Here is a 17,560-nt window from a genome sequence, read left to right as displayed (position 1 = left end):
TGTTGTACGTGGGGGTTGAAAGTCGTTCCGATGGAGTCTATCGGATCCATCGGATTCGAATAGATTCCACTGGAAAAGCATATTTTCTATTCGTGATTTCATTCATGTTGTACGTGGGGGTTGAAAGTCGTTCCGATGGAGTCCATCGGATCCATCGGACACGAATAGATTCCACTGGAAAAGCATATTTTCTATTCGTGATTTGCACTCATGTTGTACGTGGGGGTTGAAAGTCGTTCCGATGGAGTCCATCGGATCCATCGGATTCGAATAGATTCCACTGGAAAAGCATATTTTCTATTCGTGAGAGACTTAGAATAATTTCCACATTTCCACTTATGTGTACGGGGGGGTTGAAAGTCGTTCCGATGGAGTCCATCGGATCCATCGGACACGAATAGATTCCACTGGAAAAGCATATTTTCTATTCGTGATTTGCACTCATGTTGTACGGGGGGGTTGAAAGTCGTTCCGATGGAGTCCATCGGATCCATCGGATTCGAATAGATTCCACTGGAAAAGCATATTTTCTATTCGTGAGAGACTTAGAATAATTTCCACATCTCCACTTATGTGTACGAGGGGGTTGAAAGTCGTTCCGATGGAGTCCATGGGATCCATCGGACACAAATAGATTCCATCGGAAAAGCATATTTTCTATTCGTAAGAGACTTAAAAATAATTTGCACTCGTGTTGTACGAGGGGGTTGAAAGTCGTTCCGATTAAGTCCATCGGCTCCATTGGACACGAATAGATGCTACTGGAAAAGTAAATATCTTCATTCGTGAGAGACTGAGACACGAATAGATTCTTAGTATCAGAGGTGGTAATGAGCTCGCCGCGAGGCCGCTCGGACGATGCATGGTATGTTGTCTCTTGTTTTCAGCTAAGTGAGGCAAACGAGAGTCTGTTGCAATGAAGAGTGGCGTAAGAGGTCGTGAAGATGGGGTATATGTAAAATTGTGGCATCACTTGATGCGGCCAGTGTAGATTGATCACACGCTGGTCCTCGGCGCGGCGTAGTTCATGTCGTAAAGCATACGCACATTTTAGATCATGGATAACGGGTATCGGTTGGGAATGATGGCGTCATTCGTCTTCAGTAGGATTTTGGTTTCTAGTGACTTATTATATTCTGGTATTCGTTACAACGCTAAAGTGAGCCTTGCACAGATTAACCGAGTGTACTGCAGATGGACTTCTGTTCAGGAGTCACGCGGAAGTAGCCAGCACGATTTGGAATGAGGAGATCTTCGCTAACAAAACTTCGACCGCTAGCGCCGATGGTTTTCAGTAGAGGTTTGACATCTCTTGTACACGCTGCTTATGGTATAATAGTATTTCCTATACCGACTTGGTCACAAGGAGAGTCCTGAGAATGAAAAGAACAGCTCACTAAAATACTCATGTTTTCAAAAGCATTCGACTACTTTGTTTACGTGCTGTTCAGTGAAAACGCTGGCTCAAATTACATGACGTGACAAAACGACAACAGGAATTGTAATTATTCGCTCAGTCGGTAAAAAACAATGGCGGGAAAATGTATTCTGATTTTCCCGATTTAGGCCGACTGAAATGCCCAATTGTGCGAAAGAATTTGGAGTTTCCAATCTAACTTTTGCTAAACATTAAACATGGATGGCTAAACTGTGCAAACACCGCTTTTCGTTAAAATTCTATCCACGCAGATGCTAGACACTGTTTTTTGAAAAGAGCTTAAAATTTTCGAATCCTCCAAAAGCCACACCAGACGAACATTTGCACATTAACCAAAGACATAAAATATATCCTAAATCATTCATCTTGTACATGTGTTTTTATTGAATGTCAAACATTTTATATAAATCGTAAGAACGCTAAAAAGCGGTAAGACGTAGGTGAAATAACTTACGCAAGTTACCCTAAATCTGAAGTTATTTTCTTATGCAAATTAGCCAGAAACAAGGGGGGTGGTCAAAATCGCATGAAAATAAGTCAGTTCTTTTTAAAAGGGAATATTTTTTAATCTTATCCGAAAGGTAATCTGTGCTAGGAATTTGAAAGGAATCGGCCGACCTTGAAAATATCTCCTATGGCATTTATGACAAAAAGTAGACTAGAGAAACCAGCGTAATTTTCCAAATACCCTGGCATGTTTAGTGCTGTCAGTGCTTGTCTATCGCTACCTGACCCCGTTCTTTTTGATACGCTGTTGTTATGGTGACTAACAAAATTGCTGATTTTATAATAAATCGATGCACTTTTTGATCTTTGATGGCAACCAAAGAGTGCGTGCGCATGTCGATATCGGTACCCATGCTCCCGCAACCTTTGCAGTCAAAACAAGGCGTTTTATTTCTCTTGAGACTTCTACATGCATGGCCGCCCGAGGGAGAAAGGACTATTCACGATTTGCATACCGATGTCAGTATCCAAAGAATCGAAACTGGTAAATAAAAAAGGGACACCCATCGAAAACCCTCTGTGTTAACAACCGCCCTTGAATTTGTACCCTTACCGATCATCGGCAAACCAGTCGTGAACTTTAAATAGGACTTATTTGACATGTGTAGCATGATAATTCGACTCAGCTTATGTGGAGCGTAACTGCCAGTCTCAACTTCGGGCTCGGGGGACACAGGGCTTTAAATTCATGCACGTAGCGTGCTTGTATGGTTTCATGAATTGAGAACGAGTAAAGTCATACCGACGTGCTCGTTTCGATTCATCACTTTAAGAAAGACTTATGTTACGTATGTGTTGCGTTCTAGTCTCCAATTAGGGCTTAAAACACAAGTTATGTTACATGTAAAGCGTGCTTATACCGACTCAGAGCTTTAAGAACGAGTTATATGTTACATGCATGTGTAGCGCCGCTGCTCGTCTCGACTTAGGGCTTTAAGAACGAGTGATGTTATGTGTATAGCGTGCTTGTATCGGCCCATGGTCTTAAGAACGAGTTACGTTACATGTAAAGCGTGCATGTATCGACTCACGGCTTTAAGAACGAGTTATGTTACATGTGTAGCGTGCTTGTATCGACTCACGGCTTTAAAAACGAGTTATGTTACATGTGTAGCGTGCTTGTATCGACTCACGGCTTTAAGAACGAGTTATGTTACACGGTAGCGTGCTTGTATCGACTCACGGCTTTAAGAACGAGTTATGTTACATGTGTAGCGTGCTAGTTTTGGCTCATGGCACGACTAGACTTCCGGAGATTCCATCAGAATCGATTATTTCCAATGGATCCGATGGACTCCATCGGAATCAATGTATTTCCAATGGTTCCGATGGACTCCATCGGACGACTTTCCAACCCTCCCAATTGTTTTGTTTACACTTCCGGTTTCATCTCATGACCAGACTTCCGGTGACCCAAGTGAAGTCGACTGTACTTCCGGTTTTATTGTGCGACTGGACTCCATCGGAAACCAGGTTTTGTCCACTGGAATCTAGTTGAGAGTATTGGACATGACTGGATACTGCCAGAGATTTAATGATCGTAATTTTACCTAGAAGAGTCAACCTTCTTGCAGACCAGCTATTTAGGATGTTTTTTATTCTCTCGATTTTTTCGGAAAAATTATCGTAAAAAGCGTTTTTCTCTACAGTCGAAAACCAGACTCCCAAGGCGTAAACCTTTCTCTCAGCCCATGTTATAGGTTTGTTAGAGAGTAATACTGCATTTGAATTTTTCAATGATCCGATCCAGAGGGCTTCCGTTTTATCGTAGTTAACTTTCAAGCCGGATATCAAAGCAAATGCGTCAAGTAAGTATAGAGTTCTAGAAAAGGAGGATTGTGAGCCATCTAAAATCACTGTCGTATCATCTGCGTATTGCGAGAGTTTGCACTCAGTGCCCCGGATCGTGATTCCACGAATTTCATTATCCTTCCTTACTGTGCTACCCAATATTTCTGCACATAAAATAAACAAATAAGGGGAAAGAGGGCAGCCCTGTCTCACACCGCGACTTAACGTAAAGAAATCGGAGGACCATCCGTTGTTTTGGATACAACTGCTTATATCAGTGTAAAATAATTTTACCCATGCAATCAAGGATGTTCCAAAGTTATAGTATTTTAGAGTTTTCTCAATAAAGCTCCATTCTACACTATCGAAGGCCTTCTCGAAGTCGACAAATAATAGAAGGCCAGGGATTTGTTCTGTATCTGTGTAATTTATTATACTATCGAGAAGTCTGATGTTGTCTCCAATAAATCTGTTTTTTAAAAAGCCGGTCTGATCGTTGTTGATTATCTTTGGTAGGACTTTACGTACTCGATTAGCAATGGATTTGGCTGCTATTTTGCAATCACAATTAAGAAGTGTAATTGGTCTCCAGTTCTTTAAGAAATGAGCAGGTTTGTTCTTCTTTGGTATGAGGGTGATTAATCCTCTCCTTTGAGTAATTGATAGAAGGCCGTTTGCATATGCACAATTTAGTGCGTTTAGAAGATAATGATGTATGTCTTTCCAGAAAACCTTGTAAAATTCGGCTGGGAGGCCGTCACTTCCAGGGCTTTTGTTTGCTTCCATTGATTTCAGGCTTTCTAAGCATTCAGCTTCGGTCAATAGACCTTCGCATTCTTTTTGTTCGTGCGCCTCTAGCAACAGGGTATTTCCTTCTGGGAAAAAGATGTCCTCAAGCTCTGCATTAACTTGTGGATTGCAGGAAGAATACAGTGATTGGTAGAAGGATTTTGCCTCTTTTAATATCTCAGTGTCCGTCTTAATGGTACTATTGTCATCTAGCTGAAGGTTTTTAATGGTTTTTTTATTAAAATGTCGTTTTTCCAAATTCAGAAAATATTTTGTGTTTTTTTCTCCTTCATTATACCAGCGAGACTTGGATCTTATAATTGTTCCACGGGTTTTATATTTCGATATTTCTTCTTTCTGGAGAATCTTAATATCTAATTCGTTAGAATTGTTAGTTTTGTCTGTTTCCGAGAGATTGTTTTCTTCCAGTTTCTTTTGAAGAGATAATATATCGGTTTCTAAGCTTGACTCCTGTGATTTCATTTTGGTTTTCTTTTTCTTTGCATAGTGAAGGGAGCTTGATCGAATTTGCATTTTCATAGTGTCCCAAAGGAGAACGGCGTCAACCTCTGTGTCATTTTTGTAATCATTCGCCACATCATTGATTGTTTCCTTGATTAAGTCAACATACTCGCTATCTAACAAGAAGGAGGTATTCAGTTTCCAGAAACCTGGTCCCCTAGGATTTTTATTATTTGCGAGATGTAGTGTTATTAGAGAATGGTCAGTTTTATAGCCAGGTAGAATGTCCGCTTTTGTAATCGTTGTACTTAAACTGGAACTGGTCAAAAAGAAGTCTAAACGACAGTGCACATCGGGTTTCCTCCTTCTCCAGGTGAATCGTTTGACATCTGGATTAAGGGCACGCCAGATATCTACTAAATCTAACAGGCTAGCAATGTACCGAACTTCTTTTAACGAATTTTTATGAGTGGTCGGGTTTCCCCCAGATTTGTCTTTTTCAACTTCCAGGACCAAGTTATAATCACCTCCGAGGACTATCTCTTCGCAGTCGAAAGAGAGAAGCTGATTGAGCACACTTTTAAAGAAGGTGGGGTTATCGTCATTTGGCGCATAAACATTTACTAAGGTCAAAGTCTTATCCTCTGTTTTGATGTCTACTATGACAAATCTTCCCTCTGGATCAGAGAATTGTTTCAGAATTTTGTGTTCAAAATTATTGTTAAAAAGTATACAAGTTCCGGCACTAGCACTTGAATAGCTGCTAAAAACAGCTGAGAAACCCCATTCTGAAGTCCACAAGATCTCTTTCTCTTTAGTACAATGAACTTCTTGAAGAAAATAAATTGCGTAGTTTTTTAACTTGAGCCAGCGAAAGGTCTCACGCCTTTTAATGGTATTCGACAGCCCTCGCACATTTAAGGAACAGATCACTAAATCCTCGGCGTAGGTGTTGATTGTAATGAGGTGTGGATGAAGACTATTGGTAGGATTTTCAAAGCGGTGAAGATATGCGTGACCGCTAACACCTTGCATAACGAAGCATTATTATTGGACGTAACAAGAAAAATGCATTTGGAGAAGCCAAAATAAAATACGTACGTAAACAGAACACGAAAATACACATAACAAACTACATAAAATTCATCCTGGGTTGTGAAGTACACAAAATGCAGTAAATAGGACCGGAAAGACAGACTTACATTAACGTACACGTAAACCAACAAAAAGGCGTTCGCTATTAGACTAAGGTCTTTTGATGATGGAGCCATGTAGCTCGATCACTTCAAAATCAATAGCGCGAGGCCCAATAAAAACTCAACTTTTGCAATGCGCGCCGTTCTATAAGGCGGTTTGGTTTTGGCTGAAAAGCGCGTCACCGCCCGCAAAAACAAATATTACATCTATAATATGGCGTTTGTGTTATTGGAAAAAGAAAAATAAATAAATATATATATATATGTATATTGTATTAACGGGGAGGAAATATATCCATTTCTCCAGAAATTATATCAGTTGTACATATTTATGTATATATATTTTCGAAATGATCATAATTACCGCTAAATATCTAGTGTTTTTCCTACTGGCCAAAGCTTACCTCGAATATACAATTTGTCTGGTTGTGCCTTACTAAAGGTAGCAGGGATTCTATTTTCTCTGGCCTTTCTGAATGTGTCCATTTGATTCTTCCTTCTTTGTACGATTTCATGTGGGAGGTCTTGATACATCTTATAAGCTGTCCCCCGGAGTCGTCTTCCTAAAGACAGGATTTTCTCGCAGTCTTTAAATCTAAGGAATCGCGCGAGAATTGGTCTTGACTCATCGGTTTTTTTCCTTCCCAGTCGATGAACTCTTTGTATTTCTACCGTATGGGCGTCTCGGAATCCCAGGTCAGTCTCAAGGAAAGTGCGAAGCCTTTGCTCTGTGTCTTCGTCGTCGTTGTCGTCTTCGCTGATATTTTCAAATTTTATATTTTCGCGTCTTGAGTACGCCTCCAGGTAAAGGTTCTTGGTCTCTACATCTTTAATTTTGTTGTCGAGATGGTTGTTTTGTCGTTCAAGCTCGTTTAGCTTCTCTTCGAGGTTTTCGCGTTGCCTTTTAAGATCGTCGAGCGACGCTTTGTACTTTTCTTGACTGAAGCTCAGGCTTTCTTTCAAGTCGCTAATGTCGGCTGTAGCGGATTGTTGAAAGCTCTCCAGTGATTGCGTTCTCGCTTCCAGTTTTACGAGGGTATCCTGAATTTTGTTCACCGATTTCTCGATTGAATCGAGTTTTCCAAGTTTTTGGAGTATCACTTGGAGCTTTTGTTGTACATCTTCTACCATACTTGCGGCCGCCATGAATTCGTCGTCACCTTCGTTGACTTGCTGAGTATCAATTGAAGAATTCGGCGAACCTCTAGGCTTTTTTGCGTCCGGAGATTCCTCTGCAGATGAGTTAGAGGATCTATTTCTTCGTTTAGTTAAGATGTTTTGGAAGAAATCGGCCATTAAATTTTACATAAACGGAAAATCTTAGCGGACGGCTCGGCCATGCTGCTTACTCCTCCGCCGCGCGCATGACTCTCCATCAAATAAGTTAGTGGATGTTTATGTTGTTGTTTTTGATTTAAGAAGAAAATATGTTTGTTTTAAGTACGGTATTCTCGCGAGCTGTAAAGGAGAGCGCCAATAACTATGCTTCCTATTCCAAGTATCACATATTAGTTAGTACTGTAAATACAATACTTGAAATTCCTTTTATGTGAAAGCTCCCTTTTCTTAAACAGATTACTTTTCATAAACAGATTACAAAACAACTTATTAATCATTGATAAATAGCTTTTGTAAAGAGTTGAATAAAGTATTAACATCGAATTCATCTTCACAGTCAACTAATTAGTATGAATGGCAAATACAGTAGAACCCCGATGACTCGAACTGAGTATCAATTCCCTTGAATTTGACCCAAATTTTCAGTCATTTTTACTCGGTTAACTCGAACTCGCATAACTCGAAAAGCCCGTTAACTCGAACTAAATTTCGTTTCCCTTGATCCAACTTTACCCCGATAACTTAAACTCGAACTAGATTTCGTTTCCCTTGATCAAAATTTACCCCGACAACTCAAATTTCTGGTTCTTATAACTCGCCACAGATGCCTATTGTGATATCGCATTAGTTTTTCTTATCGTGTGATCGAATTCAACACTAGAACAAAGACTGGACGACGCAAAAGGGAACATAAATTCAGTGTATTAAATAAAATAAGTTAAATACACAGTATTGCATTGTCGTAAGAATGCATATTCGTTACAGTTTCGATAATTCGAAACCCAGCTAACTCGAACAGTTTTTCGTTTCCCTTCAGTTTTTTTTTTTTTTTTTAACTTCGGCTGACATTTGCGTGAAAATCAATATGTGTTGAGTGATTGATTGATTGATTGATTGATTTATTGATTGATTGATTGATTGATTTACAAAACTTCTACCCTCACTTACTATCTTTTAAAATGAAGCTTATGCAGCAGATGAAAATGTAATCATAGTAAAATTAAAATAAGGAAAGTGAGGGACTGCACAACAGAGCTCGGCTCCATACAAGTACGCCTATTGAATAAATATAATAGAGCTTATACATAGTAATAGTTTTCTACTCTATTTTTTGGTGGTTTATTTGTGTTGTAATTTTTTTTTTTGTTTTTTGGTTTTTATAAGAGTTGAGTTTCACCTACTTTAACAGATATAGCTCACTTATGGACGTAATGCAGTGGAGTTCCGCTCTACGGACACCACTTGTTGCGTATGTTTTTTTCTTTTTCTCGCAGAAATTCTTTTAGTGTTAACTCCAGAAAACGAACCTCAGCCACATTGGTGGGAAGAGAGTGCTCTCAGCACTTCGCGCATCCCTACTCTCTAACCAACTTCAACTGCTATATTTTCAATTGCGGTGTATGTTTGGTTAACGCTCAGTATTATCGGCGGCAAAAATTGTTCTCAGCAACCATTGTTTATTGGGAAAAGGATAAGCATATTCGCCACTGCCCCCAGGCACTCATCTTTGGGATGGGTATAATTCTCAAACAATAAAGCTAACAATAAAGTTTTTTTTTTTTTATTATTTTATATTAGAGACTCCAGGTTCCCCTATCATCACATCAACAGCTGCAGACATTCAAGCCACCTCATTGACAATAAGATGGAGTCCACCAGCTAACGATGGAGGAAGTCCAATAACAGCATACCAAGTGGGCATACTACAGGAAAGAAACGTTACTGACCCTACAGGGAGGAGCCTCGAAATTGGAGAGCTACAGAAAAATACCCACTACACTGTGATGGTTTCTGCCAGGAATTATGTGTTTAAAGGAAACACCAGTCATAAAAATATCAAGACAAAGTTTGAAGGTAAGTATTTATAACAGTAGGCCGACGTAGCTTTACACATTATCACAATCCTTTAGTGTCATCCTTGGTCCAATTTTATGTCCTGTGGTCTCTTGAGTACGTTATTTCTACCCTGGTTCAGGCGTTCAGATAATGGGGAACTATGCGAGAATAATTGCGATGCGTCCGAATAATAAAGGCAAAAAAAAAAATATTGCGAGCGCAAAAAAAGGTATCGTTCCTTGCAAGGTTTCTTTACCTTTGTCTGTTCTAAAATCTCTCACTCTCTTTGGCTTATAATACTATTACTGCAGGTTTTTACTGTGGTAACTAAAAGTTTCAACTGTGAAACACAGATGACAATTTATTAACTAATAGCTTGGTCACTTTTCCAATACCCACTCAGATGCTCCAGAGCCTGTAGTTATCACAGCCGATGTAAGAGATGACGAAGTGACCCTGAAATGGAATGAACCAAATAACAATGGAGCTGTCATCATGCGATATACCATCTACAAACGAATAGGAAACGATGAACAGTGGACGATGGTGGATGTTATAAATGATATTTCCAAACGTGAATTTGTTGTTAGAGTGGAGAAAGGCAAGCAGTACGAATTTGTGGTTACCGCTACAAATAAATATGGGGAAAGTTTAAAGAACAAAGATAGAATCAAGGTTGTGGTGATATTTGGAGGTAAGGTAAATCAAATGATGTAAATGTTCTCTTAGTTTTCGGTGATTTTGTAGGATGTTTGATTCGCAAATTCCAACAGACAAAGTAGACAAACGCTTGGAGTGTGAATGTTGTTAAGTCTGCGCCATACAAATCAATGAAAGAACAAAAGGCAACATTGAGAAGGTCGAAGTTGCTTGGAGATTCTTGGGAAGTGGATATATGATTTAGTTTTCATGTCTGGCTCGTAAACGAAAAGAAATGCTTGATTAACTAGTTAGTGCAGTTGTTTCAAATGCAGCCATGTAGTTATTTAACGCGCCGTTCATAATCACAACGTTTTTTATTCACATTGGAAAGTAAATTTTATGTTTCGCGGTTTCGTGTTGGTTTAAGGTAAGTGTTGTCTATACCTTTCAATCCTTGTTAGCGGTATCTGGATTTACTTTAAATAACAACTTATTTTTCCATTTTATTTTCATTTGATCTGTATGTCAATTGGCTAAACTAAAACCACTCATAATCTTCCTTGTTCACAAGTTAGTGTAGAAAAGTCATGTATAAAAAGTTTCTCCTGTAAGGTATAAGGCCTTTAAACTGTATCAGCTTTTGTCTTACTTCTAACGCGTCGCATTTTTGCGGATATTTCGCAGGTAGTTCTAAGCCTCCGGAAAATCAAACAGGTGAGAGGATTTGTTTCCTGTGTAAATATGCTTCTAATTTGTTGTTAATCGTGAGCCCAGAAATAAATGACTTTATTTTATGAATAAAATAGCATAAATTCAAAGAATGACGTTATGTTCATATTTCTGTTTATTTATAGGTTCTTGTGCTGATCTTCATGCTGCTTATAATTCTGGTATCATTTTATTGTTGATAATAATTATCATTCTATCCGTTGCGCTCTGGAGAATGCGACGTCCGTGCCCAAGATGCAGGCAGAATGTTATACCCATGGTAAGCTCTAGTTTAGCCTACAGTCTTGTTAGCTGGCAATGAAAATAAAACAATTATTATAATAGCTATTTAAGCGAGAATCATTTCCCAACAGTTATGCCATGACACTTAACTACATGTAGGTAAGGAGATAGAGATTCAAGCAATGGTAAGCTCGCTGTAAATCTGCAGTCTTGATAGTTAGCGATGAAAATAAAACAATTATTATAGTAGCTATTTATAAGAGAATCATTCATTAAGGAGTCATTCCATGAACCTTATGTAAATGTAGGCAAGGGTCTTGGGATTCATGTGGACAATGGTTTTATTATGTAGCTAACTCTGCATTTCCAGAAATGCAACTGTTTCACTCTGAACCCACCCTCGCATTTCTTATCAAAAGTTGCTGATTGTAGCTCCATAATAATAAATTGGAGTTATCGAACTCGCTTTTGAGTTATAAGCTCTTAAAGCATTTGTTGGATACCATTATTGTTGTATCCATCGATACTGAGGATGGTAGTATTGATCCCTAAAATATTTGTGATGGAAAGTACTGGCAACTGTCGTGGGCCACCTAAAGACCCTTTCAATATTACGCTAATTCACCTGTCCTTTTCTTTAACGAACTGCAATAAATTACCAACCTTGTAATCCAAGTCTGTAAATGTTTTTCGACGTCGTTCACCGATACGAGCTTAAAGCACTTTATTTTAGCATACATATATGGTTTTGCTGCAGTCTTGTTTTTTCACAATGTTTGTTACTAGAATCCAATACCTGAGCAGGAAAAAGACAGTGCACAACCCGTAAGCGAGGATGGCGAGGAGCAGGCGAATGAGCCAACGAGTGATGCAACAGCAGTAGTTGGAGACTATATGCCACTTCATCCCTCGGGAAGAAGTTGGGAAATCAGTCGGGAGCAAGTAAACGTCAGCAAGGTTATTGGCAAAGGAGCATTTTCGCAGGTTGCTCAAGCAACAGTAAGAGACATGCGCGGTAGACAGGAAAATATAACAGTGGCTGTGAAAATGCTGAAAGGTGGGTTGGGTTCTTCTTGATCATCGTCACAATCTGCTCTGGCCAGTTGGGCCCGAGAGACATCGCATGCTTTGAATTGAACTTTCGATTTGCGTCGCCAATATGGCCTCGTAAGTCAACGGACGTTGTAGGTACTTTTTAATCACTTTAATGCAGCTTTACGGCACTCCCATGCCAGAGAAACAACAGTTAGTACTAACTCAGCTATCACTTGCTTCTACTAGCGTTCGATGGACTTGCGTCGACTTGGGTGAAAACGCAGTTAATAGCAACCCATCGTAGGGACCTCGACGTCCATTTTCATCAGATTCAGTACTGTTCAACTTAACGACATAAGTCTCGATACAACTAAAGTAGGAGCATTGTTTATTTTTCTACAGGATAGTAAAGCTAGCGAACCCACGCGCGAGCGTCCGCGTTGTCTGCTCGAGTTACTATCCCGAAGAAAAATAAGGGACTTCTGCTAGTCTACGATACAGTATTCTTGGTCGAGTTCTTGTTTTGTCAAAACAATGTTTTGCCAATAATGAAGAGATTAGGTGTGAACAATTTCCCAGCACAATAATCTTGATAACGTTTTAACTTTTGTTTCTCTGCAGAAAATGCTCCTGACTCTGACAGAAAGGACTTACTCTCAGAACTTGAGTTGATGAAAAAAATGAAACCTCATCCCCATGTCATCAAGCTTATAGGATGCGTCACAAAGAATGGTAATAGAATACAGCTTCTGCATCCATAAGGAGACTTACTTGCCTTCTGTACACATACTAAAAATTTTGTTAGTAGAAAGGAACAACGCGCATATTTTTAAAGGCTATCTTTCTAGCTCGATTGCACAGGAGCATGTCCACGTGTTTCCCATTTACTAACAAATAATAACAATAATAATAATAATAACAATAATAATAATAATAATAATAATAATAATAACAATAATAATAATAATAATAATAATAATAATAATAATAATAATAATAACAATAATACTAACAATAATAAAGACTTTTTTAACAGCATTTCCACAAAGTGGCTTTTCATCTTTTCAAAGTGGCTCTTCCATCCATCATGTAGTTTGTTTTCTATAGATCCCTTGTTAGTCCTTATTGAGTATGTCCCGTTTGGTGACCTGCTGGGGTACTTGAGAAAAAGTCGAGGGCTGAACGACATGTACTTTAGAAACCCGGATGTAAAGCCGAAGACCAATCTGACCGCCGAACAGTTGATGAAGTTCGCTTGGCAGGTTGCTGATGGAATGTGTTACTTGTCTTCGAAAAAGGTTTGTTTGAATTATGGTCTGCGCTTAGCAACTACATAGTATGTGACGTATAGTTCCCTATCGCGCATGCGAGATATACGTCATGGTATAGTCACTTCCTGTCTTTCATTTTAAAGGCCGACAAAAACAGCAAGCTTGTTTAAGCATTGAAGGCCTTGATTAACTTTTAGCGCTCCACTACAGCTTTTGTCATTGAAATAGGCGAGTTGTTGGATAAGGTGCTTGTAATCGTCTGCAAACAAACCGTCGGTTAACGCAAAAACGTGCCAAGCGACAAAATCTCCCGCCATTTTGTGCGCACGCGTGTTAGAACCAGCTAAGAGAAAAAGAAAATGATACCCTGATGAAAATTATTAACGCAAATTGTAAAAAATTTTCACTTAAACTGTACGTAAATAAATCTTTTTATTTAGATCATCCATCGCGACTTAGCCGCGAGAAATGTTCTTGTTGGCGAAGGAGAGAAGTGTAAAGTGACAGATTTTGGGATGGCAAGGAATGTACAACAGGATGATATTTATACCAGAAAAAGTCGGGTAAGGGTTGAAAATAGAAATAATGTTAAAGGGGTTTTACTCTTAATGATTTTTCTCACAAACCTTGAGTTTTGGTCCTCAAATACAAAGTACCACTTTTAATGTGAATGTTGCCTCACCACAGGTATCCTTATATTTCTTTTCATAGGGCCGACTTCCTGTGAAGTGGACAGCTTATGAGGCCTTGTTGTATGGAGTATATACCACACAAAGTGACGTGTCAGTATTCATTTGAAACTGAACAACATTGGTTTTTTGATAAGATGTTCAGCTGTATGTTAAAGTAGGCCTTCATCCCCACAACTTTCTCCATCCAAAGTCAAGTGTTTAGTCCTTCCTTCCTTCCTTTTCCTTCCTTCCTTCCTTCCTTGCCTTCATCGCTCCTAAAACCATCCTGTTTTGTTCTCTTTGTTCCTTCTTCAGTCCTCCATGATTTATTTGTTTACTGATTCTTTTTGCAGGTGGAGTTACGGTATTCTTCTTTATGAAATTCTCACTATTGGTAAGTTTTGTCTCACTCTCGAGTTAAATACTCATACGGAGGAAATACTCCCACCAAGGAAAAGAGAAACACGTTGGCACAGCGATCATTGTCCTTAATTAGCAATTACACTGGCACATATTAAATAACGACATAAGGCAAAATACAGTGAGTAATTTTTATCTTATTCCAGGCGGATCTCCATACCCGAACATAAATGCTCGAGATATTGCCGGGAAAATCCAAGAAGGATACAGAATGCCAAAACCAAGACATGTGGATAGCAAACTGTAAGTAGCTTTTGTTTCAAAATGTCAAGGGGAAAAAACAACTTTACTTGAACAGACAGCCATGGAAGTTCTAGCCTGCAAACAGCAGACGTATTTCCGGTCGGAGGTACGACCGGAAATACGTCTGCTGTTCGCAGGCTATGGAAGTTCTTGATTTTAGTGATTTTAAATGCAGGATATAGACGGTTTTCATCATATGATCGTCGACCCTCCTTGCTGAAGTCTACTTTTCTGTGGCTACTGTTGTTTTCAAATTGTGATATTGCTATCTACCATGTGATCATATTCATTACTGGGCGTTGCTTAGTTTGTCCCACTAAATTGACATATTCATTAACAAAGTATTGGGATTTTTTTTTTTCTCATCTTTCGTAATTTTCATGCTCTCACCGTATTTCCAGCCAGTGTGAGAGATTCAGATAAAATATTCTCAAACTGATGCAAGAGCTCTCTTGTCTAGTGCCTTCAACTACTAGGCCATAGACGGTTGAAAGATAACCGGTAACACTAATTTGATTCCTCTTACTCTGTACAGTTGCCCCTCAAGTCTCACCAGAGACCCGTAGGCCACTTTGGAAGTTTGCATCCTCCAGCTTATTGCTTATGCTACGCTGTGAAGATGGGGTTTGAGTTTTTGTAGCTTTATTGAATAACAATCTGAAACCTCAATTATTGCTGTACAAAGACACATGTTCCTTGACAATTCCAAAGCTCTCTAATAGGCAATGATCGGATTCGTTGACTTAGAATGCTATATTTGAGTTGCTCTTAATTACAATTTTTGTTATTTTGATGGTTTAGGTTCGAGATCATGCTAAAGTGCTGGGAAGAAAACCCAAATGATCGAAGTACTTTTGATGAACTTAGGAAGACCATGAAAAATTTTTGGAAAAAGCACAAGGTAAGGGGATACTGTTTCTTACAATAACTGTCCAAATTCCCGCGCGCTGATTGGCTGGTAGTTATTGTCTATAAGAGTACAGACAATAAAAATGACGTCAGATGTAACGCACGCGTTTTCTCAACGAAAAAAAATTGCCAATTCCGCTCGTACGTTTTCCATGTTATTGTAAAAAACAAATCGACGGCAGTTTTGTATGGTCTTTACTCCTTTAGACCATAAAATGACGCCATAAAATGTCCAAAACTCGGAAGTGAAACGACTTGCCTGCGGCTCGCAGTTCTACTTAAGTTTTGAACATTTTTTGACGTCATTTTATGGTCTATAACAGTATAGACAATAGAAAACTGCCGTCGATTTGTTAAATAGATACTAAAAAAAAATAGCGATCGAATTAATTAAAAATGGTGTTGGAACGGCGAAGTTGTATAGGTTATTACAGTCCATAGGACGGAACCTTATTAAAACTGCATTAAATTTATTGTCTATCACCGGCCCTTTTCGGGAAATATGTCCAGCTTCGGCTTAACTTTAAATGCAAACCGGAAGTATGATTTTCTTAATGATTATAACGTGGGCTCTAAAACGAAACTTTTCTGCATTAGGAGGCGTTTTCGTAGTTTTTGTGATATTAATCAATTGAAAGGAGATGTCTTTTCAATCAGGAAACTGCAGAATGAAACCATAAAAACAACCGCGATGTATCAGTCTGCTTTTGTTATGCTCACTGCGTGAGTACACATTCAGAACGTTTCTGACACCTACCTATGCCTCGCAGCTTCTAATGAAACTTTAAATTAGTGCATTAGTGCACTGTCAGCTCTCTTTAAAAGAAAAAGAAAAAAAAGAAAGAAAAAAAATTCAACACATCTTTCCAACCTTGCGGCAAATTCAGAAAATCGAACTCTTAGCAATTTTTCGAGGCAGATTTTTACGAAATTAAGGACCTGAAGATTAAGATCAATTTGCGTGCATGATACGTAGGTTTTATTGCCTGTTATGATTACATCAAGTGTATCAACTAAAACCAAAAAACTTTGTTGTCGGAATTCGCCTATTCCTTAAGGATGGATTTTGGATTTGTAAATATCCAGATATATAGACTAACCCTATTTCAAGTAACGACCACATCTTGAATGGAAACTTACTTTCGTAGGATATAGTTTACAGTCATCTCCTCAGTAAAGCCTACATCAAGCTCCTGCGTTCTTTAACGAAAATTTTTTCCCTTTATTTTCGGTTTTGTTTTGTTTTTTGTTTTTATTTTTTTTTTAGTTCTCTTTTTCTTGAGTATTGGAGATTCTGGAAGCTGGGGAAAATGAGGTGAATTCTTAGAAATAATTATACTAATATTGGGACTATTTATTTTTTTCCGTTTTAGACGTACGTCAATCTGAGTGACTACGACAACACACTGTACGAGAACCTTGGTGACCTGACAGCTGAGTAGCGCTAATGGTAGAAATGTCCATATAACAACAATGACAACAACAACAACAATACGTATCTCGTTGATTGTAGTTTTTCCTTCAGAAAAAATCATGTAGTGTTTACTGTTGCCGATAATTCAACGACAAAATAGTTTAGAATAGTGTTGACGCCCAGATAAAAAGTAAATTTTAATGTGCAAATTTATAACTTTCCTTCAACTCTCAAGTTTCGTCAGATCAAAAATGCATTTTCAAATATGGACAGTTACAGTATTAACTTAACTCTTTCCTGCCCGAGGGAAATGTCGAATTTTTCTACATCGTTAACTATGAACTGGGAGACCACATGTGATGTACCATTTAAAAGGTATTTTCTGGGGTGTGCTATAAATCACACCAACAGAGATGGAGGAGGTCACATATAAGAGTGAGAAAAGTCCAAAACGAAAGAAGAAAAACATTGAAAATTTTCCTATTCGTTGTATCTACTGGGTATTCCCCTAAACTATAGCTTAATGTACAGCTCTCAGTGCATTGCTTGTTCTAAGATATCAACTGGGCCCTTAACATACAAAGGAAAAAAATCCAAAAGTTTGAGGGGTGGTAAATCAAGTCTCATATAGGAGGGGGGCATGATTT

General features: G+C 38.6%; 2 protein-coding genes across 2 annotated transcripts; one reads left to right on the top strand and one right to left on the bottom strand.

The window, feature by feature from the left end:
• Window positions 1-6,533: 6,533 nt before the first annotated feature.
• LOC146457926 (uncharacterized) lies at window positions 6,534-7,548 on the bottom strand. Its single transcript, XM_085091446.1, has one exon. The coding sequence runs from the start codon at window positions 7,477-7,479 to the stop codon at window positions 6,550-6,552; it is 930 nt and encodes a 309-aa protein (XP_084947572.1). The 5' UTR covers window positions 7,480-7,548; the 3' UTR covers window positions 6,534-6,549.
• A 1,485-nt stretch (window positions 7,549-9,033) lies between these two features.
• On the top strand, window positions 9,034-17,213 carry LOC146457925 (proto-oncogene tyrosine-protein kinase receptor Ret-like). The gene is made up of 14 exons (XM_085091402.1): window positions 9,034-9,037; window positions 9,100-9,375; window positions 9,761-10,051; window positions 10,684-10,713; window positions 10,854-10,987; window positions 11,737-12,007; window positions 12,607-12,717; window positions 13,093-13,283; window positions 13,697-13,819; window positions 13,968-14,038; window positions 14,281-14,321; window positions 14,494-14,590; window positions 15,392-15,491; window positions 16,873-17,213. The coding sequence occupies exons 1-14, from the start codon at window positions 9,034-9,036 to the stop codon at window positions 16,939-16,941; spliced, it is 1,809 nt and encodes a 602-aa protein (XP_084947528.1). The 3' UTR covers window positions 16,942-17,213.
• The last annotated feature ends 347 nt before the right edge of the window (window positions 17,214-17,560 follow it).

Source organism: Pavona decussata, unplaced genomic scaffold (genome assembly GCF_977016875.1).
Source record: "Pavona decussata unplaced genomic scaffold, jaPavDecu1.1 SCAFFOLD_236, whole genome shotgun sequence".
Taxonomy (NCBI): Eukaryota; Metazoa; Cnidaria; class Anthozoa; order Scleractinia; family Agariciidae; genus Pavona; species Pavona decussata.
The sequence above is the reverse complement of the archived record's forward strand: the minus strand, read 5'-3'. Positions and strand labels throughout refer to the sequence as shown.

What these genes read in the sequence shown, in the direction of transcription:
- LOC146457926 (XM_085091446.1), bottom strand. Translation starts at nt 7,479, where the DNA reads ATGGCCGATTTCTTCCAAAACATCTTAACTAAACGAAGAAATAGATCC.
- LOC146457925 (XM_085091402.1), top strand. An exon ending in TATACCACACAAAGTGACGT is followed by an intron (nt 14,039 to 14,280) that starts GTCAGTATTCAT and finishes TTCTTTTTGCAG; the next exon opens with GTGGAGTTACGGTATTCTTC. An exon ending in AGACATGTGGATAGCAAACT is followed by an intron (nt 14,591 to 15,391) that starts GTAAGTAGCTTT and finishes TTGATGGTTTAG; the next exon opens with GTTCGAGATCATGCTAAAGT.